This window comes from Benincasa hispida, chromosome 11 (assembly GCF_027475165.1).
Source record: "Benincasa hispida cultivar pf3 chromosome 11, pf3_genome.v1.1, whole genome shotgun sequence".
NCBI lineage: Eukaryota > Viridiplantae > Streptophyta > Magnoliopsida > Cucurbitales > Cucurbitaceae > Benincasa > Benincasa hispida.
This window is the reverse complement of record NC_143488.1, coordinates 36,768,471-36,794,307: the sequence shown is the minus strand read 5'-3', so window position 1 is coordinate 36,794,307 and position 25,837 is coordinate 36,768,471. Positions and strand designations below refer to the sequence as shown.

The following is a 25,837-nucleotide window of genomic DNA, read 5'->3' as shown; positions in this document are numbered from 1 at the left end:
GGCCCACTTTGTATTAGTACAAATGATGTGATCCTGAATCGTTCATATAGAGATATGTGAGTGGGGGCATCCTATGCAATGAGTTTTCATAAGACTGAACAATGACTTAGTCACATTTTACATTCTAAATGTCATTTTATGTATAAAATTGACTATTTCGTTAATTGATGACCTAAGTAACTTAATCTTAATCATGAGCTAACTATGAACTCCTGTTCACTCGGAATTATTCTTAGATCTACATAGGTGAGGGCAGCTCATCATCGCTGGTCTAATAAGCCTCCCATTTCAGGGGTAAGATCGGGTGGATAGCTGGGAACATAGGGTGCAAGACGGAATACACTCCTACTCATTATAGGGCTAGTAGATAGGTTGTTCGCTTTAGTATTGAATCCAAGTATTGAACAAGGAGCCCCACCCTCTCCTTGGCCCGAGAGGGATTTGATTTATAGGTTAGACTTTAAATCAATTGTTCATTAGAGGATCATTGAAACTTAAGGAACAAGATGTAGTCTTGGGGGTAAAACGGTTTTTATGACCCAGCTGAGATTTCGAACAACCTGTGAAGGATTAGCTTACTAATCATGGTTATATCAAATGGACACAAATATATCTATAGTGAGGAGTGCAACTACGAGACTATAGTGGAATGACCCGTTAGTTAACGAATGTTGATTAGCTCCGTCTAAAGAGTTTAGCCAGCTAATCTCGGATCGTTGGAGCCCATGATCTATAGGTTCATTAGGTTCCCCCACTAGCTCATATGGAATAAACCTAGAACAGTATGATAGATTGATTCGAATTGTTTGAATTAGGTAAAAAGAGAGAAACCGACAAATATATGTGACATAGTGGTCGGGTTTTTTATTTTAGAGATACAACTTTAATATTTAAATGTGATTTAAATATCAAGAATATGAATATGTTCATATTCGGAAGCTCAGAAATAATGGAAATGGTCAAAGATATAAAAAGTCAAAGAGTTGGCTTATGTTGGATAATTCCACTAACAAAATAGTGGGCTAGATGTTGGCTTATAATGGAGACATTAAGCCCACTAAGAACGATTATAGGTGTTGGGTTTTTATGGATTTGGCTCATACAATTGTTGCATGACTTTTTTCTATAAATTGGGCTTTTCAATTTAGTTAAAAGACTTTTGCCCATTTTTGCAAAAATTGTTTTTCAATTTTGGGCTGAAAAAAAACTATTTTCTTTGAGAAAAATTCAAAACCCAACCCAAAGATCCATCTTATTTTTCATCTCTTTTTTTCTCTCGGTTTTTTTCATTCACCAGGTTCCACAGCTCGGTTCTGAGTTAGAGGATAGTAGGTCAACTCTAGTGGTGGTCCGAAAGAGTTCGGGTCGAGATTCAGCAAGGAAAAGCGATTTTTAGGAGCTTCAAATGTAAGTTAATTACTGTTTTTTTCCCTTTAAATTGCATGTTTTTTCCTCTAAATTAAAAGAAATAAAAGTGTAATTAGGTCCTAATTCCGCTGCGTATGTCTCGTGTTCCATCATGTGGTATCAGAGCATGCTAAATTACGCTCAATTGCTTTTGGTGGGTGTTTTTTTTCCTTTCTATTCATGTGTTGAATGAAATGTGGACTAAAGTGGATTTATTATGATTTTGACATTGTTTTTCTTTAAATTTCTTGTGGAAATTTATAATTGCTCAAATGTTTATGAGCATTAATGTGTGAAAAAGGGTCTGTAAATTTGTTGAAGTCATTAGAGTTGAAATTAGGCTGTAATTTATTGTTTCCAGGAAAGAGAACAACATCAAAAATGGAGAAAATTTGTTCACAGACCCGATTTTAGTCTCCAGACCCAAGAAGAGCTCCCAGACTCGACCCGCCAGTTCGGATCCGCCTGGTTCAGAGTAGCCCGCGCACCAGCTGTTGTTGAAGGCTTTCGGCTGGTTTCGCAACCCAACCCGATTTCTCCTGCCCGCTCCGCTCTGATCCGCCCGAAGTTGCCTCACGTGACCGTTCGCCCGTGACCCATGGATCTGACCCACCGCCTGCTCAAAACCCATGATTTTCGTTCACCCGACCCACCCCACATCTTTGTTGACTGCGCCAGCGGGCATTGACCAGTTGGTCTAGACGGTCTGGACCGGTTCATTTGACTTGGTTGAGCCGGTTTGACCGGTTCAACTTGGTTTTTTGGAGTTTCTGGGCCGGTTCGAGAGTTTTTTGGCTAGTTCGACGGTTCAAATTGTTTGAAGCTGGTTGCTGATTTTTGTAATAAATTAGTTATTTGTTTGTTTTTAATGCCAAAATCAGTCCACTTTAATGTTGTTTACCTATTATGCATGTGATGTATAATGTTATTTGATTATGTGTGCATATAGTATGCCATATAGTTAACCCCACCATAGTAAAAGCATGTGAAATGTATTTGTTATATCTTATAAGTGTTATAAAATGTATACTATGCATGCTTAGTTTTAATATAAGTGTTATATTAAAGCATGTTTGATTGAAGGAAGCATGTTATAGATGAATGCTCTAGGGTTATAATTGTTATAATTTATTTTATAATTATTATAAAATAACCTAGACTTCTAAAATCTATAACAAATATAAGATGCATGCTCATTTAGGGTTAACCATCGTGCAATCCCAAGTTTCATAGAAAATAGGTCGATATCTTCTAAAACTGAAGTTACAAGAAAACTCACCCAGCAAAATCTTAGCAAAAAGTCAGATAAGATGACTAAGGTTGAAGGTTTTTAAGTTGACATTTCACGAAACACCTACTACCTGGAGATCGAGTCGGCGTTTGAGTTAGGTTAAACCGATTTTATGAGCATGCGTGAGTTGTATGAGGTAATAAAATTTGTTTATCACCTAGACATCGTAGGTTAAAAATCCAGTATAAAAGTTATACTCGGATGAATCACCTAGACTTAAGATATGTTTAGTTAGCCGAAATGTATCGTTAAGTATTTTATACCCTAACCGTCTAGAACACTTCAGCTGGAGAGAAGTAATGTACTTTAAGCTCCATCATCCCTAAGAGTTCACACCGTGAGATTCATGCTTGCTTTTGGGCCACCCTGGGAGCGGACTCTATTCAGAGAGTGTTTGCATGAGTCAATACCAAGGTGAATAGGGGAAGTTGTTCATAGTAAGTGGGAGAAGGAAGTGTGTCAACACATCCTACGGTCTCTTCTATTAGGACACACCATGAGATTCCTATAATACGCCTACATATCTGCCTTGGAGCGACCTTACCAATCGGAGGGTTGTATTATAGGATTTGGAACTCCACGAACTCTAGAAATTGATAGGGTCTCTTAGGTCCGTTTTCGTTCTTGTCTTTCCAACTTCGGGAGCATAATGATTCCGATCTTTGAGGTTTGAAAATGGAGGGTCACACTTACGAGAATTACTAAGTGTTAGTAAATTCTTGACCAAAGTAGGATAACTGAGTTACTATAGGAATAAGAGTTATTTTGGTGATAGTATATAGTCAAGATAATCTTGGTTCAATGGAGGAATAGTCGATCACCCCTCGGTGGAGGTTATTCTAAACCATTGAAATATCGTTGCACAATATAATAACGAAGGGTACATTATTAGTTTTTTTTTTTTTTTTTTTTGCTAAACTTGATTGGATTTAAAAGATTAATGTTTTTTTACTAAAAAGGATATGTTTTTCTTTTCAGCATGACTAGCTCTCTAGATCAACTCTTAGCTACCGAGAAACTAAACGGCGATAATTACTCAACATGGAAAAACAATATGAATTCAACACTAGTAATAGATGACCTGAGATTTGTCTTAACTGAGAAATGTCCTTAGGCCCCTGCCTTGAAAGAAGCACAAGGTAAATATGATTTACTAGTTGTTGAATATTTAGTGGAGGATGATACCTCAACCTGGATATTGGATTTAGGAGCCCTAATCATATTTGCTTCTCTTTTCAGGAAACTAGTTCCTGGAAAAAGCTTGAAGAAGGCGAGATCACCCTCAAGGTTGGAACAGGAGAGGTTGTCTTGGCCGAAGCAGTAGAAGACTTGAAGTTGTTTTTCGACGATAGATATATCATACTTAAAAATGTTTTGTATGCACCTCTTATGAAGAGGAATTTAATATCTATCGATTGTATTATGGAACAAATGTATAAAATATCTTTTGAAGTTAATGAAGCGTTCATTTTCAGAAAAGGTATTCAAATTTGTTTTGCTATACTTGAAAACAACTTATATAAGTTAAGACCAACTAAAGCAAAATTTGTCTTAAATACTGAGATGTTTAGAATAGTTGAAACTCAGAATAAAAGACAAAAAGTTTCTTCTAATGCCTATCTATGGCACTTAAGACTTGGTCATATAAATCTTAATAGGATTGAGAGATTGGTTAAGAATGGACTCCTAAATCAGTTAGAAGACAATTCTTTACCTTCATGTGAGTCTTGTCTTGAGGGAAAAATGATTAAGAGATATTTTTTTGGAAAAGGTCTTAGTACCCTTAGAGCTCGTACATTCGGACCTCTATGGACCGATGAATGTCAAAGCACGAGGTGGGTATGAATATTTCATCAGTTTTATTGATGATTATTCAAGATATTGTCATATTTACCTAATGCATCACAAGTCTAATTGTTTTGAAAAGTTCAAGGAATATAAGGCTGAGGTTGAGAACCAGTTAGGTAAAACAATTAAGACACTACGATCAGATTGAGGTGGGGAGTACATGGACTTAAGATTCCAGGACTATATGATAGAACACGGAATTAAGTCACAACTCTCTGCACCTAATATGCCTCAGCAGAACGGTGTATCTAAAAGAAGAAACAAAACCTTGTTGGACATGGTTCGCTCAATGATGAGGTTTGCTGAGTTATCTGATTCCTTTTGGGGACATGCATTAGAGACTATTGTCTATATTTTGAATAACGTTCCCTCTAAACATGTTTTAGAAACACCTTATGAGCTATGGAAAGGGCGTAAAGGTAGTTTACGTCACTTTAGGATTTGGGGATGCCCAACACACGTGTTGGTGCAAAATCCTAAAATATTGGAACGACGTTCAAAACTATTCCTATTTGTAGGTTATCCAAAAGAAAAAAAAGGTGGTCTATTTTACGACCCTCAAGAGAATAAGGTATTTGTATCGAAAAATGCCACATTCTTAGAGGAAGACCACATAAGAAGTCATCAATCTCACAGTAGACTAGTATTGAATGAAATTTCCAAAGATGCTACAGATAGAACTAGTTCATCTACTAAAGTAGTAGATAAAACTAGTATATCTGGTCAGTCACATCCTTCTCAAGAGTTGAGAATGCCTCGACGTAGGGGGAGGGTTGTTCATCAGCCTAACCGTTACTTGGGTTTAACAGAAACACAAGTCGTCATATTTGATGATGGTATAGAGGATCCATCGACCTATAGGCGATAAAAGATGTGGACTGTGATCAGTGGGTCAAAGTCATGGACCTCGAAATGGAGTCTATGTACTTCAATTCTGTCTGGGAACTTGTAGATCAACCAAATGATGTAAAACCAATTGGTTGTAAGTGGATGTACAAGAGAAAACGAGACCAAGTGGGTAAAGTACAGACTTTTAAGGCTCGACTTGTCGCAAAGGGTTATACCCAGAGAGAGGGAGTGGACTATGAAGAAACTTTCTCTCCCGTTGCCATGCTTAAGTCAATCAGAATACTCTTATCCATTGCCACCTTTTATGACTATGAAATTTGGCAGATGGATGCCAAGACAGCCTTTCCAAACGGCGAACTTGAGGAGAGTATCTATATGGCTCGACCAGAGGGGTTTATTGCACAGGGTCAAGAACAAAAGGTTTGTAAGCTTCAAAAATTCATTTATGGGTTGAAACAAGCTTCTAGATCTTGGAATATAAGATTTGATACTACTATAAAATCTTATGGCTTTGTACAGAATGTTAACGAGCCTTGTGTTTACAAGAAGATGGTCAATTCTACTATAGCGTTCTTAGTTTTATATGTTGACGATATTCTACTCATTGGGAATGAAGTAGGTTACCTAACTAGCATCAAGAAATGGCTAGCAACACAGTTCCAAATGAAATATTTGGGAAATGTGCAGTATGTTCTTGGGATTCAGATTATTCGAAACCGTAAGAACAGAACACTAGCCATGTCTCAAGCAACTTATATTGACAAAATGTTGTCTAGGTATAAGATGCAAAATTCCAAAAGAGGTCTATTACCTTACAAATATGGAATTCATTTGTCAAAGGATCAATATCCTAAGACACCTCAAGAGGATGAGAATATGAGACGCATTCCCTATGCTTCCGTAGTAGGGAGCCTAATGTATGCAATGTTATGTACTAGACCTGACATATGCTACGCAATAGAGATAGTCAGTAGGTATCAGTCTATCATGGATATGATCATTGGACTGCCGTTAAAAATATCCTCAAGTTCTTAGGAGAATGAGAAACTACATGCTCGTGTATGGTACTAAGGATTTGATCCCTACTGGATACAGTGACCCTGATTTTCAAACTGATAAAGATGCTAGAAAATCTACATCTTGATCAGTGTTCACTCTTAACGGAGGTGCAGTAGTGTGAGAAGTGTGAAGCAAAATTGTATTGTGGACTCTACAATGGAAGCTGAATATGTAGCTGCTTGTGATGCAGCAAAGAAAGTAGTATGGTTGAGGAAATTCTTGACAGATTTGGAAGTGGTTCCAAATATGCATCTGCCTATCACCCTAGTCCGACCACAACGACCGAATTGATTATCTTCATGCATAAGGATACTAGATTACCTAGTATAAAAGATTTTAAAATCATCACAAACCTCCCTTTTTCTTTTCTATTGCAATTTCTGGATTATTATATGATGATTTTTTAACTTTCCATATATATAAAAATAGAAACAGATAGACTAGAAATGACATCTCTTATCTCAATGACACCACAAGGATTCGCCCCTCATTCGCCCTTCACTAAATGTTAATGAAAGCAAGCCCCTTCAGCTCCGAGAACTCCGGGACCAGGTTCTCTTTTCAAGATGGAATTATCTCGCCATCCAGATATAATAAAGAATTGTATCGACACCATTTAGCCATTTTTTCTTTTTTTAATGACCAAAGAAATTGAAGAAGAAATTCGAAGTAGTGACACAAAAAGGAAATTCCAAGGGCTGAATGTAGACGCATTCGTCAGCGTAGGAAGGCCCACCGAGCGAAGCTCTTTCTTTTTTCCGTGCCGACGATCAAGTAGAAAGGGGGGACGTAGGGAAGCTGCGGGCAAACAAACTACTATTGTGATAATAGTGGTGCAGTTGCAAATTCAAGAGAACCAAGAAGCCACAAGCACGACAAGCATATTGAGTGCAAATACCATATGATCCCGGAGATTGTACATCGTGGAAATGTTGTACTAACCCAGATATCTTCTGAGCAAAACATTGTTGATCCTTTTACAAAGGCCCTCACGGCTAAAGTGTTTGAAGGTCACCTACAGAGTCTAGGTCTACGAAGTTTGTAAACTAGGACAAATGGGAGAACTTTTGGGTATATGCCCTAGTTTATTGTATTCATATATTTATTGTACTCATATGTTTCTCACTTAAATTCAACATTCAGATACTCCACTAGGAGTTTCTTTTGGGTATATAACCTAGTTTATTGTATTCATATGTTTATTGTACTCATATGTTTCTCACTTAAATTCAACATTGAGATACTCCACTAGGAGTTTTAGTCCAGGTGGGAGTTTGTTGGATTTTATGTCCTAAAACTCGTAGTTTGTAAATTAATAAACATATTCTATTTTGTCTTTTCGATAAAGTTGTTATTGAAATTGTAATCTTGAATCCAATAAACTAAGGTCCCGGGGCTATTTAATATAGTTTGAACTTTATGTAGTGACATAAATGTGGATCAAGTTCAAATATATAGCCAAAATGGTCTATAGTATATAAATAAGGTTAGGCGCCTTATTCTAAGGACACTATGGATGCGGCCGACTTTGTAGTTAGTACAAACGATGTGATCCTGAATCGTTCATATAGAGATATGTGAGTAGGGGCATCCTATGCAATGAGATTGCATAAGACTGAACCATGAAATAGTCACTTTTTACGTTCTAAATGTCGTTTTATGTATAAAACTGACTATTTCGTTAATTGATGACCTAAGTAACTTAATCTTAATCATGAGCTAACTATGAACTCCTGTTCACTCGGAATTATCCTTAGATCTGCATAGGTGAGGGCAGCTCATCATCGTTAGCCCAATAAGCCTCCTATTTCAGGGGTAAGATCAGGTGGATAGCTGGGAACATTGGGTGCAAGACGAAATTCACTCCTACCTGTTATAAGGATAGTAGATAAGTTGTTCCCTTTAAATCCAGGTCTTGAACAAGGGGCCCCACCCTCTCCTTGGCCCGAGAGGGATTCGGTTTATAGGTTGGACCTTAAACCAATTGTTCATTAGAGGATCAGTGGAACTTAAGGAACAAGATGTAGTCTAGGGGTAAAACGGTTTTTATAACCCAGCCGAGATTACGAACAACCTATGAAGGATTAGCTTACTAATCATGGTTATATCAAATGGACATAAATATATCTATAGTGAGGGGAGTGCAACTACGGGACTATAGTGGAATGACCCGTTAGTTAATAAATGTTGATTAGCTCTGTTTAAAGAGTTTAGCCAGCTAATCTCGGATCGTTGGAACCCTTGATCTATAGGTTCATTAGGTTCCCCTACTAGCTCATATGGAATAAACCTAGAACAGTATGATAGAATGATTCGAATTGTTCGAATTAGGTAAAGAGAGAGAAACCGACAAATATATGTGATATAGTGGTCGGGTTTTTCATTTTAGAGATACAACTTTAATATTTAAATGTGATTTAAATATCAAGAATATGAATATGTTCATATTCGGAAGCTCAGAAATAATGCAAATGATCAAAGATATAAAAAGTCAAAGAGTTGACTTTTGACTTTGAAAAGTCAAACTTTGACCGACCTTATATTCAAATGTGATTTGAATTTCGAGAAAATGAATGTGGAGTCATGCTCGGGAGGTCAAAATTAGTCACCACGGAAAAATCTTTAAAAGTCAAAATGTTGACTTTTTGGTCAAAGTTTGACTTTGACCAAATGACTATTTTGCCCTTTGACTAAAGTTAGTGGGAAAATCGAAACTTTTGTTGGATAATTCCACTAACAAAATAGTGGGCTAGGTGTTGGCTTATAGTGGAGACATTAAGCCCACTAAGATAGTGGATTATAGGTATTAGGTTTTTATGGATTTGGCTCATGCAATTGTTGCATGACTTTTTTCTATAAATTGGGCTTTTCAATTTTGTTAAAAGAATTTTGCCCATTTTTGCAAAAAATAGTTTTCAAATTTGGGCTGAAAAAAAATCTATTTTCTTCGAGAAAAATTCAAAACCTAACCCAAAAATCCATCTTTTTTTCCATCTCTCTCTCTCTCGGTTTTTTTTCATCCACCATGTCCCACAACTCGGTTTTGAGTCCAGAGGATAGTAGGTCAACTCTAGTGGTGGTCCGAAAGAGTTGGGGTCGAGATTCAGCAAGAAAAAGTGATTTTCAGGAGCTTTAAAGGTAAGTTAATTACTGTTTTTTCCCTTCAAATTGCATGTTTTTTCCATTAAATTAAAAGAAATTAGAGTGTAATTAGGTCCTAATTCCGCTGCGTATGTCTCGTGTTCCATGAAGTTCCTCTCAACCCATTCAACTAGTTTAGCTACTCATGTGTATTAAAAGAGTGAGCAGATGTAGAAATAGAACTTCTATTGAATAAATATAAGATGAAGTACGGAATAACAATGTAAGTATAGTAAAGAGCCTGAAGCAATTTCTTGCCATCAGGCATTACACTGTTCTACTCGTGCACTAAATATATTCTCGCTTTCGCGAGAGTCAACTCGCTCTCTGCTCTTACGCCCCAAGGTTCTCTCCCGATCCGCCTTGGACGATCACCGGTGTCACCATTCTTCTCTATCTTCACCGTAAAATGGAAAAGAAAACTATGAACAGAGGTGTGAACTTGTAAAGTGATGTGAAGTAATCGACTACTTAACCCCTTCTCTGAACAATGCACTTGGTATTTATAGGGCATCAAAGGTGAAAGGCGGCTTCTCTCTCCTGGTTTTACAGATGGGATAACTTTAATTCCTGACTGATATGCCGGATAATTGTCACCGATAAAGCTTGATGTACTTTGTGACCATTATCGGCTATCAACTTAATTTGGATTCGACTGCCGTTAGCTTTTTGTTCCATCGATCTTAATTGTCCTTTTGTCTGGATGTGCCCACCATGTTGTAGTGATTCTTCTTGGGTGGATGTTTATGAGCACGATCAATGAAAAGTCTTGCGGTGAAGTTGCGCTCAACCAATGTATTCCTATGATTGCATTCTTTGCATTGCTTTAACGCATTATTTTGCAAAAAAAATATGAAGATCAACTGCTCTAATGCATTGGACCCTAGCGATTGCAGTAATATAGAATTTATACTTAATAGACGCAATTTAACATATTCTATCAACGTAATCCAATATTGTTTAAGGATTTAGCACTATGATAACGTGCATTTCTGCCCGTTATCATAGAATCCTTGAGCATGTTATCTCTAAGCATGGCATTGAGGTTGATTCTGCTAAATAGATGTTATTACTAGGCTCCCTTACCCCACAAATATGAGGGAGGTTCATTCTTTCCTTGCTAATGCAAGATTTTACTATAGGTTCATAAAAGACTTAAATGAGATTACCCAATCAATACCTCCTTACTCCAAAAATATGTGAAATTCAAATTCGATGATGAGTGCAAAGCAAGCTTTAACGCGTAAAAGGGTGCTCCTAGATGGGATCTTCCCTTTGAGATCATGTGCAATGAAAGTGATTTTGCTGTGGGAGCAGTTTTGGGTTAGAAAGTAGACAAGAAGTACCATGTGATATATTATGCTTTCAAGACTCTCAATCCAGCGAAATACAACTACATTACTATAGAGATAGAGCTTTTAGTTGTGCTTTTGCACTTGATAAATTCCGTTCTTATATTGTTGGTTTTGAGATTGTTGTGTTTTATGACCATGCAACTCTGTGATATTTGATGTCAAAGAAGTTTAAACCCCATTTACATAGATGGATTCTCCTTCTTCAAGAGTTCAACTTGAAGATTCAAGATAGGAAGGGGTGTGAGAACGCCGTTGCTGATCATTTTAGTAGATTGACCACAAATGAAGAATGCTTCCATTTCGATAGAGAATTCCCAGATCAAGCATTGATGCAGAGAAACGATAGTTCTATGACTCCTTGGTAGGTAGACTTAATCAATTATCTGGTCATAGGTAACCTTCCAATCGATCTCAATACATGTAAGTGTGATAAGATTAAAAGTGAGTCAAAATATTATGTGTGGAAGGATCCTTACCCATGGAAGTTTTGTTCTGATGAGATAATTAGGAGATATGTTTGAAGGATCTCTTAACGAAGAGCATCCATAAGCGCATTCGGATCTTTCCGATTTCACCATGACTGAAATACAACATATACATTCTAACATACAGTTATGTAAATAAATAGTAATTAATGGCATGCTTTGAACAATAAAAATACAAGGAAAAAGTTTTCATACCAGTTGAAGACGCTCTTCAAACTTTGGAACTCAGACGCAACGAAAGACCTCTACGCAAACTCTAACGCCCAGCAAATACGTCGGCTGCAGCAGCACGATCAATCACGAATAAGTGAACGCAACGGAGACGAAACCACCAAAATGAAGCCCTTGGTATTCTCGGAGTGAGAATCCAAAGTATGGTCTTTGGTGAGTTTGGTAGAGGTAGGAGGAAGAACTAATCGTGTGGCCGATAAGCAAGTAGGAGAGAAAAGGAAGCTATCGTATAGCTAAATGCTTATCGTTTAGAAGAAGCTACACGATCGTGTAGGTTTTATAAGCGATCGTTTAGAAAAAGGTAGACGATCATTTAGAAAACACGACACACTATCGATCGTTTAGGAAAGCTATGCGATCGTATAGGAATTAACTTGCGATCGTTTAGGTGCTGAGCAACTATCGTATAGGCTCTCGACTATGCGATTTTTTAACGACACACTATCGATCGTTTCCACACTGATGCCAAAATTTTTTGAACTTTTCGAACTTTTGCAAAATGAAAAAAAAAATTCATTTTATTCTTCGGTTACAATAAACGACGCGGCTGCTCCCACTAATGCACGTCCGAGAGAAATTTTAGGCCAATTATCATATAATTAACCAATTAATAATTAATAAGTATAATCATATTATATTCTTACCCTATAGTTTGATATCACATATCTACTATAGTAATTTCTCCTCTACTTGATATAAATTATATTTATATCTAATTTCCTCTAAAATAATGTATCTCATACATTTAGTCAATTATGTCATATATAATTAACGAGTCCAATTATATCATATATAATCGAACATCCTCTTGTCAATTTGAACATTTCAAATTAACCCAAATACTGATTCTCGACTTTATCCAAGCTACCTAGGGGACCTAATGGACCTTTATCTCGAAGCTCCAACGGTCCGTGAATAGCTGATTAAACTCTTTAGCCACAAGATCCACCATCTATTAACTGTCAGGCATTCCACTAAAAACCAACAACTGAACTCTTCTTATTACAGATATATTTCTATGTCTATCGGATATAACGAATCATGAGTACGATGACCCTTCACAGATGCTCGTAAGTATAGTTGGGCCAAGTTACCATTTTGCCCTTGTAGTTACATCTCACTCCTTAAGTACCACTGATTCCTCTAATGAACAATACAACATAGTCTAACTATGTGTGAACAGCTCTCGGGCTAAAAGAAGGTGTGTGGCACCACATTGTTCAAGCTTTGGAATCAGCCCTCAAGGGAGCTATCTATCTACTTACCCCTGCTTCGGGGAAGGAGTGAATTCCATCTTGTGTAGCTGTGTTCCCAGCTCCTAAATCAGACAAATCCCCAAAATGGTAGGTTTGAATCGGCAACCTGGCCACTCGCACCCATACAAATCAAAGGACCGCCCTTAATGGCAGGAGTTCCCAACTCACTCAGGATTGAGGTCATGTTACCTATGATCATCCTAGTGAAGTAAAGTCTTTGTCATGAACGGTGTTATATAACGAGACGTTAACACTTCATGGTCAGGTCTTATACAAACTCTTTATATAGGACGCCCCCGCTCGCATGTCCCCTACACGAATGATCAGAATCAGACCATCTGCGATAAGTCACAACACTTGTGACCATTTCATAAAGTGGGTCGCATCCGTAGCGTTACCAAGATAAGGTTTCCTTCCTATATCCATATACTATAGACCATTTTGGTTATCACTTAAGACATGATCCATTTGTATGTCACTACATACATGCTTAAGTTACATACAGATAAATAGGGATTTTATGTTTATTGGTTTTGTGGTAAAACAAATAAAACATGCAACTAAGTAAAAAACAAGATTGAAGTAAATATCATATATTATACAACACAAGCATTCGTACAAACTGTTTACAAACTACAGGACACGAGACTTTAGGGCATCAACCCCAACAGTGTACCCAATGATGAGTTCTTTTTTATATTAACATTTTGTCATGAGCATGCTTGGGGGAGAGGAGGGGCATTTTAGTCCTAAACAAACTGCTAAAAAATTATTATACTCTGGGTTGTACTAGGAGACTCACTTTAGGGATGCATATTTTTTTCCGTAAAACATGTGAACATTGTCGAAAGTCAGGTGGGCTTTCCCGTAGAAACGAAATGCCACAAGTCCCTATTATTTTCTGTGAAATATTCGACGTCTGGGAGATAGATTTTATGGGAATTTTTCCTTCTTCTTGTGGGTTTAAATATATCTTGTTGGTTGTGGACTATGTTTCCAAGTTGAGTGGAAGTAAAGCTCACTATTACTATGATGCTAAGTTTGTTGCAAGAATTTTAAAGATTAACATCTTAGTAGGTTTGGCTTCTCTTAAGCCATTATCAGTGATCAAGGGACTCATTTCTATAATAGAGTAATCGCCTTCTTGTTAAAGAAGTATGGTTTACAACATCATATTGTCACCTCGTACCACCCTCAGACTAATGGGCAGGCAGAGGTTTCAAATAGGGAGGTGAAAACCATCCTTCAGAAGATAGTGAACCTAGGAAGGAAAGATTGGAACCTTAGAATTGACGATGCATTGTGAGCTTACAGGATGACCTTCAAGACTCTTATTGGGATGTTTTCCTATAGGATGTTCTAGGGGAAGGCTTGCAACTAACCAATTGTGATCTAGCACAAATCATATTGAGTAATGAAGAAGTGCAACTTGAACCATGAGATGGTAGGTGAGGTCAGACTCCTAGAGCTCCAAGAACTAGAAGAGCTCATGTTAGATTCCTTAAAAAATTCATTGATTTATAAGGAGAAAACGAAAGAATTCCATGATAGAATGATTGTACGCAAGGAGTTCCAAATAGGGAAAAAAATTCTTTTATAGAAATTAATGCCTGGAAAATTCCGATCTAAGTGGAATGGTCCATTTGATGCTTCTCATGTTTACCGTTATGGTGCAATTAATATTCTAAATTTTTTGATAGGGAAGAATTTTAGGTGAACGGGCATAGGTTGAAGCTTTTTCACAAGGGGGATTCGTTGAACCGTTTTGATCTTGCCTACTAGTTGGACACGTCGGTTTACATCTGAAAAGAGTCAACCATGGTCAAGCAACCGACCCTAAAAATTTGCGCTTCCTGGAGGTAGCCAGATGTCAAAATTTACTCACTTTCCTAGTTTAGATTTTTTTTTTATGCATTTTCCCCTTCTTTTTGAACCTAATATTTCCAATTATTCTTGTTTTGATAAGTTTATTGGTGGAAAAGAGCTTGAATTGAGGGAGGGAAATCCTTCCTTAATTCCATTATTTAGGGAAGTTAACCTTATTTCTTTTTCTCTTTTTTCTTACTTTCTGCACCCTAGTGTCGCGACGTGTGCACATTATTATAAAATAAAATTTGCTCGATTTGATGAATTATCACGTCGTTTTTCCATTTTTTTTCTCTTCTATTCTTCTCCTATCCATTGTAAATACTTATTCTCTTCCATTTTTGTCATGATTAAGTCTAATCTTCTTGCTTTTGAGGATGATTAGAGGTATCTAGCTTGGATTAAGAGTCTATTTCTATTCTTTGTGTATTCTTGAGATTTTGATGTTGAACTTCTACTTAGATTTTTTGGTTTTAATGAGATTTCATCTTGTATTGATACTTCAATCTTTTTAGCATGAGATTATCTGAAAAGTTAGCAGTGTTTGATTGATTGATCACTTTAGATTAACACCTAATACGTAATTGTTAGGAAGTTAATCACCAAGAAGTAAAGGTTAAGTTAGATTGTTAAGTTTATTAGGGGTTCCAATCAATAAGCACATTCTAACTAATCTAGATGAATTCCAACTTTGTGTAACTGGTTAGACGATGGAAATCGGTTATTCGGCTGAGCCCTTATTCTTAATACTAATTAGAGAATTGTTTTACTTAAGAATTAATCAATAAAAAATTAGCAAATAGTAGAAGAAACTCAACCAACCTAAGCTATATGTTTGTTTGATTGATATTCATAATCTGTGCACTCAATTCACCATCACATTCCATAAATTTGTTAGGGTTGATGCCCTAAATTTCATAGAGTGTTGTAGTTTGTAATTGTATTGTACAAACAATTTATTTATTTAATAAAATATGAGACGTTTTATTTGACATTTAGTAACATTAAACCCACAAACCAATAAATTAACATCCAAGGTTATCATCTGTAGCTTAAGCATGTATGTAAAGAAATAGAGGTGGATCATGTTTAAGTGATAACCTAAATGGTCTATAGTAAATGGATAAGGCTAGATACTTTATCCTGTTGACACTATGAGTACGGCTTGCTTTGTAGATATTACAATTGTTGTAAAGTGCCACAAATGATATGATCCTGATCATTCATGTGGAGACATGTGAGTGGGGGTATTTTATACAAAGGAGTTTGTTTCAGACTGAACCGCGAAAAGACTAGTCTCATTATATAACACCATTCATAATTAAGACATACATTTCACCAAGATGACCATAGGTGACATGACCTGAATCTTTAGTGAGTTGTAAACTCCTGCATATAAAAGCGGTCCTTTAATTTGTATGGGTGAGAGTGGTCAGATCATCGACTCAAGAAGCCTACCATTTTGGAAATTTGTCTGGTTTGGGAGCTAGGAACGCAGCTACACAAGACGAAATTCACTTATTTCCCAATGTCGGGGTAAGTAGATAAATTGCTCCCTTAAGGGCTAATTCCAGGGCTTGAACAATGTGGCGTCACATCCTCTCCTAGCCTAGGAATGGTTTGGTCATAGCTGGACTATGATTTATTGTTCATTAGAGAAATCAGTGGTACTTATGGAGTTAGATGTGACTACAGGGACAAAACAGTAATTTTGGCCCAGCTGTACTTACAAACAATTTGTGAAGGGTCATCGCTCTGTTGACTGGTTATATTCAATGGATACAGAAATATATTTGTAGTGCGAAGAGTGTAGCTATCGATCTTTAGTGGAGTGTTCAACTGAAAACTCACACCCTTCAGACTGACTTGCTTGGAAAACTTGAATGGAAGAAGGAAAAAAAAAGGAGCGAGAGAGAAATGGTGATAGGAAATCGTGTTGTGTCTCACTGCCAAAAAGGCTTACACCTTTTATAGGCATCTAGGGCCAACAGAAGATGACATAGAGAAGGTTTAGGCAAATAACGTGCAATTCCGCAAAATGCATGGAGCCATTGAGTGTGCATGTGTGCACTGAGGACTACTTGATTGGCTCGTGAGCGACACGTTTTGGTTCAGTTTTAGCTTAAAAGGAAAAAATATTAAAGTAAAATAAAATTTAAAAATAATTTTTTTATTAAATATAATCACAGACACTCACCTCGCCTTGCCCATCCGACCGACCGGACGGATGGTGGTACGCACGTGTGGGATGTCCCTTGAAGCCCAAACCCAAAGTCCAAGATGGGAGTATTTGAAGGAGAGTTCACATCCCAACCTAAGCAATGTGAGATTCTCAAAAGCAATTCTTCCTTTTTTAAAAACCCAAATTTTCACCAACATGTCTTCAATACAGGACGTAGGAGAGGGGTACTTCCTGGACTATCCATGAAGGACGAGACTTTTTTTTCCCACATTTTTCTTCATTGAAAGTAAGCATGGATTGGAAAGAGACCCATCCATTCTTGTCAAGGCCTTCAAGGACAAGGATGCAAGTTTTTCTCCCTTTGTCGTCCACCTGAAAAATTTTAGCAATATTTCCTTTCCTGTTGTGCGTCTTTTCTATCCAAAGCCAGTATTCCTTGTATCTCTTTTCTAGAAAGAAATGGTTGGTGCTTGGGGTAGCAATGAGAGTCTTGAAAGTACTTTATAGCCATTCGAGAGATTCAGGAAGGATCGAGATCGAAAAAGATTTGTAAGGTCCCACTTTCGTCACGAGTACTTTTTGCTCTCTCGATCACTTGTCCAGGGATAGGACAAATTTCTTTTTTTCCACGTAGCAAGATCTTGGTAAGTGTCGCAAGTAGGTAATATTGGGAGAATCAGATGGGTTGAGAGAGTAGAAGAGTTCAGGTGTTGAGTGGCAAGATAAGAGAAATGTATGTATTTAGATTTTTGAGCTTAGAAATTGTCTAAGCTTTAATTTTCATGTATTGCAATCAAAAAGGCTTTATCTTTTCTGATTATGGTTGTTTGTTCCAGCCATCAATGAGGCTTAGTTGAATTGTTGTGAGTGTAGCAAATCACATAGAGAACTCGGATGAGTTTTTGATGTTTGTATTGAGGGGATCTAAATCAAAGTTTGGAAAAAGCTTATTTCAGGAGGTGAGGAGATCTCATAGTTAAGGAGAGCCTAAGTACGTTTCACAGGATCTCATGCAATGTTTGGAGAAGCATTATTGTGGAAGTGAGGGGAGCTCACACTTGGGGGAGCCTAAGTTAAAACTAAAGAGGAAGCTATACATAAGTTACTAAAGAGGAAGTTTATCAGATAAATATTTTTTTGTTATAATTGCAACTCTTTATATAGTGAAGTTTCTTTCCACTAGGCACATAGTCCCCCAAACACATATGATATTGCACCAAACTAGGTTACAAACTTATCATACATATTGTTTCTGACATCGTATTTGACATCTTTTTTTTGTGTTAGATCCAACTTTATTTTTTCAGTAACTAATAGTAATAAAATAAAACAACACATAATTATACTACAAATAAAAACTTCATTCGATTTTTATGAGAAACGGATCAACTAGAAAACAATAATCATAGGGAGCAGTAGCATTTGTAATTCATTCCACTGTTCATTCATAATGTGGTTCGATAATGTAATTTCCAACTTAATGACCAATATTGTGAATTACAAATATGAAACATTGGAAGCATAAACTCAACAAATTAAACCAACTGAATAATAATGCCGAATGTGGTACAATTAGGCTTTCATTTTGTCAGCATACTTCTCATTTATCTTCCAACAACACCTTTGATAATCAACGGTTACTTCTCTTTAAATTTCAACGTTATTGCTAGCTTAAGCCACAGCGTTGCTTGATTCTGCATTTCCGTTCGATGTTTGATGCTCGTCGATCAAATTTCTAAATCGAACACCGAGATCGAAGTTGTAGACGTGCCCCATTTTGGCGCGTTTCGTCTCCAGGTATCTCTTGTTGTCTTTTGTAACTGGGGTTACCAAAGGAACTCTACCTGAAACTTCTAAGCCATATCCCTTCAACCCTATGAACTTTGTTGGGTTGTTTGTCATTAGCTTCATTGTTCTCACTCCAAGATCCCTTAGAATCTTCAACCAGAACAGAGAGAGCAGGATTAGAGACTTTGTGTTAAAAATCATAATGATAAAATAATATATTCTATGATCCGATTGAAGTTTCAAGAAGCCCTCATAGATATATAAATGATGACAAATATCTCTCCTAGTACAAGATCTTTTGAGATGGTTTTCAAATAATGAAGTCCTGAGAATTTATGCTTGAAGTGGATAATATTATACAATAGAATATGTTATTTTTAGATCATTCCAAAATCATTTTCCTTTTAAATAGTTGATTTTTTTTTTTTATATCTATGAGTGTTTTAGGCCAATTTACGTGCACCTAGACTAATCTCACGGGACTACCTGCTCACCTTACTATGCTTGGATGTCAGATACTTGTAGGCTATTAAATCCTAGATAAGTAGCCACTATGGACTGAATTCATCTCTTCTTAGTCTTTTATCAAACTCAAGCCCTATATTTACTATTAAGCCAATCCATAATATTTCTTTTAAATAGTTGAAATTGATTTTAGAAAATCTAAAATTATTAAAATTGAGTTTTTGATAATTAGTTGATGAGACATGATTCTTGGTGGAGTGTGATTGATCGAAAATCACTCCAAAAATCTACCTACATGTCATCATTTATTGAAATACCCAATTTACCCTTGAAGTATAATTTCTCAAACAGAAAACGTTGGTTTTATTTATTTTATACATAATTCTAAAATCACTTTTGAAACCAAACATAATAATTCAAAACTAGTTATAGGAAAATCACTACTTCAGCCATTACGTACCTGTGCACCAATGCCGTATTCGCGAGAATCGACAGGGAATCCCAAATCTTGGTTAGCTTCAACAGTATCTCGGCCAGCATCCTGCAAGTTATAGGCACGGAGTTTGTGGCCCAAACCTATGCCTCTTCCTTCATGTCCACGAAGATAAACCAACACACCCCTGCCTGCTGCCTCGATCAACTGCATAGCTAAAGCAAGCTGGTCTCCACAGTCGCATCTAGATGATCCCAATATATCTCCAGTGAAGCATTCCGAGTGTACTCTAACCAAAATATTTTCTCCATCACCAATATCACCCTGCAAAAAAAAAAAAAAAAAGACAAAGAAAAGTAATGAATTCTTGCACTTTGAAACAAAATTATGAGTTATATATGTATAGTTACCTTAACCATTGCAATATGTTCAATGCCATCCAAAACAGATTTGTAGCAATATGCTTGAAAGGGACCCCATTTAGTTGGCATACGAGTACCACCGTTCCCACCATTTTCGATTAATCTATCTCTCTTCCTCCTATACCTGCACAGTTCGATTGTATTAAAAAAATGTTGTGAAAAAAGTTAATTGAATGTTGAAACATTAAAGGATAAAAATAGAACAAATTGGATGATGTTTCATCTACCAATTTGATGAGTTTTGTTTAAATTTGTCCAAGTAACTACACAATTAAGTTATGTATAACAAATATTTCAATTTTACTTTATATTTTTAACTGATATTAAAGGTCTGTTTAGTTGACAATCTAAATTATTCTGTTTTATATATTTTAAATTTACAAAATTAAGCAAATATGTGTTTTTAGTAGATAATATGGATTTTGTTTCTGAAAATTGTTTTGGATTCTGTAATCCAAACACTAAAAACAACATTTTCATATTTTCATTGTATCCAAATTTTTAATTTTTAATTTTAAAATGCATAATTATATTAAATTAAGATAAAAATATTTAGAAATATAAAATGTCATGCTATAAACTCAATTCATTTTTTTTAAAAAAAAAATTAAGTATGTATTATATAATCTATTGTAATTTATATAATATTACAAAATAATAATCGTATACTTTTTTTTTTACATAAAATTATGTTAATAAATAAATTAATAATAACAATTTATTGTCAACTAATATTTATTTGGTAATTACTACTGGTTTTTATGATTCATAAATATAGTATGAATTTAAACATATTTAAACAATTATTTAAATTATTATTCAATTTCTAAATCTGTTACCAAACACATATTAGCACCTTCACTTATCTCTACAATAATATGATATTATCTATTTTGGACGTAAACCCTCATGACTTTGCTTTTTAAACCACCTAAAAGGTCTCATATCAATGGAGATAATTATTCACAAGTTATATATTCATGATCACTTCCTTCTCTAACCAATGGACTCTATTTGCACACTTCTCATATATACATATATGAGAAAAATTAAAAATCAAATGATTATTAAACGATCGTCGAAAAGATGTAAAAAAGATTTACCTGATTAAATCAGCAATGGAAATGATTTTCAAATTTTTTCGAGTGGCAAATTCACGAAGTGCAGGTAACCTAGCCATGGAACCATCTTCATCAACCACCTCACAAAGGATACCAACCGGATCAAATCCAGCAAGCACAGCAAGATCCACAGAGGCTTCAGTATGTCCAGCCCTCTTCAAAACACCACCTTCCCTATACCTAAGGGGAAATATATGACCTGGCCTCTTAAAATCATATGCTTTTGAATCTCTTGATGCAAGTCCCAATATTGTTTTCGCCCTATCACTAGCTGACACTCCTGTCGTCGTACCTTCTCGTGCATCCTGAAATAATCATAATTCTAAAACATCAACCATAATTTATCACGTTACAAACTCTTCATTCTTTTATTAAAAAAACACGCATTTACTATAAATTGATTGCACTCATTATTAGTACAACTTAATTATTGGCTTGATCACAGTTTGTCATGTAATAAACATCTTTTTTTAATCTTTTGGAGGTGTTTGAGGTTATGAATTGGGTATTATATGCAATAGTTATAATAGTTTCTGTATTATAATAGTCTGAATTTAGGGCGTAAATTATTTAAGTCTTGGTAAAAAACTATAAACACTATAATAAAGAGGAAATTGAATAGTAATATAGTAGTTAGTTGTAGATTATAATAGTGGAAAGCACCAACTATTATAATTGAAGTCCCAGACAGAGAGTGGGGTCCAAATACCTCTCGATGTTTTTTCATAATTATCTGATTGAGTTAGACCGAAAAAAATAAGTATAGCTCAACTAACAGGTAAGAATTCTTGTATTATATCGTACCACTGTGATGGTAAAAGCAGTACAAAGTTTCTCCTCGTTCTCCTTTTCATTGACCATAAGTGGAATTTGTAACCTCTCCAAATCTTCACCTTTCATGGCCACACAAACAATTCCTGTACAATGCTTTACAATGAAAGCCATGGCTTCAGGAGTTGCAGCTTGTGCTGCCATTATCAAATCTCCCTCATTTTCTCTATCTTCGTCATCAACAACAAGCACCATCTGCAACCAAATCCTATATTAACGATCTCATCATCTTTATAAGATACACGAGTAAGTTAACTTCTATTACAATCTCATGTTTATCTAATATTATATAAAAGAAGAAAAGAAACAAAAAACAAAAAACAACCTTTCCGTTGCGAATTTCTTGAATGGCATCTGCAATGGAAGCAAAACCTTGGGTTGGACGATCAAGATCAAATTCATCTTCATCAATGGGAAAACTATTTGTAATAGAAGCTGAGTCAAGGATGGTGTGTTTCAATGAAGCTGATCTTGTTTGGAGTGAACCCAGAAACAGTTTATTAGCTTTGCAATTTGAAGCGAACTCAGCAGAAACAGTAAGGTTGTTGATTCCACCAAAAGATTGCAACACTTTAAATCTTCTACATATAACAATAAATTAGGCAATAATCTTTAGTGGTGGAAAAACACTTTTGGTCTCGAAGTTTTCATAAAAGAAACAATTTAGTTCACAATCTAATCCGTGTACGTATTTTTAAATTTGTAATCATTTTAAACTTTAATAAGTAATAATTTAGTTCCTATATTTTGAAATTTGTAACAATTTAATACCTATCATAAAAATTTACTTCAAAATTAGGCATCAACTTTTATTGTGTAACGACTTAGTCTTTATAATTTAAAATAAAATGAATCCCAAACCATTTATCGATGTACATATATAAATAATTTCACTAAAATAATATTTTTCAAAATAAGTACTAAATCATTACAAATGATAAAGTATAGAGACTAAATTGTTACTTACTAAAGTTTAATGACTAAATTATCAAAAATTTGAAAGTACATAAACTAAATTGTTATCAACTAAAGTATACAGACTATACTTGTGATGCACTAAGATAGTGCATCTAAGAGAAAAACTCAAGAGGACACCCAAGTTTTTCTCTTTTAATTCATTGCTTACCGGCCAATTTTTGATGAATTAAGACCCTGTTTGGTAATCATTTTTTTTAAAAAAAAAATAAGCATATTTCAACCACATTTCTTACCATGATTTGCATATTTCTTAAAGTACAATAGTTGAATTCTTAGTCAAATTCCAAAAACAAAAACAACCTTTTGAAAGCTAGTTTCTTTAGTTCTCATTTTTTTTGGGGGGTTTAAACTATTGGGAAAAAATAAATAATAAAAAAAGAAATTTAGAGGTAGAAGTAGTGTCCATAAATTTAATTTTCAAAAAGAAAAATAAAAAACAAAATAATTACAATTGGAGATATTGGGAACTCGTGTCATTAGTTTGTTATATTAAACTAACCGTCACTTTGCTAATAATAATAATAATAAATAAATAAATAAATAAAAACTTATGACCTTTAGAAACCATCATCAGATATCAAAGAGCAAAAACTTATGACCTTTAGAAACCATCATCAGATATCAAAGAGCAATTCAAACTGTGGCTACCAAGCATTTTACTTTTGAAAAAATAAAAATCTCAAAACCAAATAGAATTTTATTAGAGCCAAAAGTGTTAGTTTCTAAATTTAAAAAACTAAATTTAAAATCTTAGAAACGTATTTTTAACATATAATAATAATAAATAAATCGATAGGTGCAAATTCAATATAAATCAGAATTCATGTTTGGTGATTATAGTTAACCAATATATATAATTTAATTAGTGATTATCGCTATTATAGTCAATCAACATCTAATTAATCAGCAATATATATGTTCATGACTATCATATATTTATAATAAAACTAGATAAAAATATTATTTTGATATCTATATTTTAAAATTTGTTCAATTTTAGTCCCTGGACTCTTTAATGCCTTGTTAAAAAATACATGTTTTCAAAATACTAGTAAAAATGCTAGTAGATAATGAAGTTTTTTATAAAAAAAAATAAACTATCAACATAAGAGTGGGGACTAAATTTTAAGATTTATTGAAAGTATAATGACTAAAATCAAACAATCTTCAAAGTAAAGGTACAAAAGTAATATTTTAACCATAATAAATTACATCCATTACCATAATTAAAAATAATAAATATAGCTTTAGTAGATATAATATATCAATTACCATGTGATCAATTGTGGAGGGTTTCATTCCCATGTCACAATTTAGTTTTAAAATACTCCAAATTTAAAAGAGTATTATATTAGTAAATGTTTTTTAGGGTGGAAAATTATTTTAAATGATAAAATTATGAAAAAAAAAATTTATAATTAATAGCAAAATATCACAGTCTATGATAGACCACGATAGACTACCATTTGTGTATATTTGTGTCATAATAGACCACGATAGTGGCGGTGATATTTTACTATTATTTTTAAATATTTTAGTTTATTTTCTTAAATTTGAAAACAACCGTTTTAGGAAAGGTAAACAACTATATTTGTAATTAGTTATGAGAAAATACATATTATAAAACATTAAAGGTATAATGATCTATTTAATTCTTCACTTGTATACCATGAATCTCTCTCTTCACTAATTTATGTGAAACTTTGTTTGAACCTAATGGAGAGTGAATTCAAACTACGATCGACCTTTAAAATAGAAATTAGTATCTTTACTCGCTAAAGAATGTTGATATTGATTATTTTTTGATAAGTGGATTAAGAGGTTTTCACTTTGAGGTTTTAATTTTTTTTAAAAAATGAGAAAGGCCATTAAAGTGATGTGATAGAATTAGTTATAATTTAGACAATTAATTGAGAGAGGAAGAATACTTTAAATGAAGTTAACCCTTGTTAAATGGAAGACAAAACACAAAGAATTAAAGAGGAAAAACCATAATAGAAAATCAAAACACAAAGAGTAATTAACTTACTGAAAATTAGAAATGATTGTAGATTGGAATGAGACGCTTCTACAAGCCATTGGAGCTGAAAATTCTCTTAAGCAACCAAAATTGTATGAATGTTTCATAATTTAGGTTCTTATTTATAGAATGGTAAGAGAAGAAAGAAAAATCAAATAATAAATTATTGGGATTTTATTTATTTATTTATTTATTTATTTTATTTATTATTTATTTTTTTTGGCTGTCTTGAGATCCTAGATCTCAAAAATTAATATTTTTCAAGAGTATGATGCACGAGTTTTTTTTTCAATTCACATGGAACCTAAGCACGACTTGGTGCAATTTAATATTTCAATTCAAACTTTCAAGTTTGATGGCTTTTATTCACCTGTTTGTTGGAGTTAATGCACTCAATTTTAAGTAATTGCATTTAATTTTATTCACTTCTTTCATTTTAAACTTTCTGTAAACTACAATTTTTTTAGTCCATAAAAAATGTAATAAGTATCCGAACTTTAAAAAATATTCATTCTTTTTTAAAATATTTTTCAAGTAAGAGAAAAAATGTACTACTTGATGAGAAAGTTTTTTCATACTACTATGTGATTATAGATAAGGCTTCCGTTTAGTGTCATACTTTCCAGAATGTTTGGGGTATTTTAATGAGAATGATCAAGTTAACAGATTTATATTATGTTTTTTTTTTTTTTTCATTGACTTTTGTAGGGATCTCTAACTCAATTTTATTTAAATATTTTTAAAATTATTTTAGTGAACTTTTATTTATCTAGATTTTTGTCAATGTAAATGGTATAGTTTTGATTTTG

At 34.5% G+C, this 25,837-nt stretch overlaps 1 protein-coding gene across 1 annotated transcript; it reads right to left on the bottom strand.

Moving 5' to 3' along the window:
• Positions 1-18,386: 18,386 nt before the first annotated feature.
• Positions 18,387-25,118, bottom strand: LOC120069598 (bifunctional riboflavin biosynthesis protein RIBA 1, chloroplastic-like). The gene is made up of 7 exons (XM_039021389.2): positions 25,038-25,118; positions 22,356-22,611; positions 22,004-22,225; positions 21,182-21,504; positions 20,067-20,202; positions 19,684-19,980; positions 18,387-18,908 (listed from the first exon to the last, which is right to left on the bottom strand). Exons 1-7 carry the CDS (start codon positions 25,085-25,087, stop codon positions 18,642-18,644), a joined length of 1,551 nt encoding a protein of 516 aa, XP_038877317.2. The 5' UTR covers positions 25,088-25,118; the 3' UTR covers positions 18,387-18,641.
• Between the last annotated feature and the right edge of the window lie 719 nt (positions 25,119-25,837).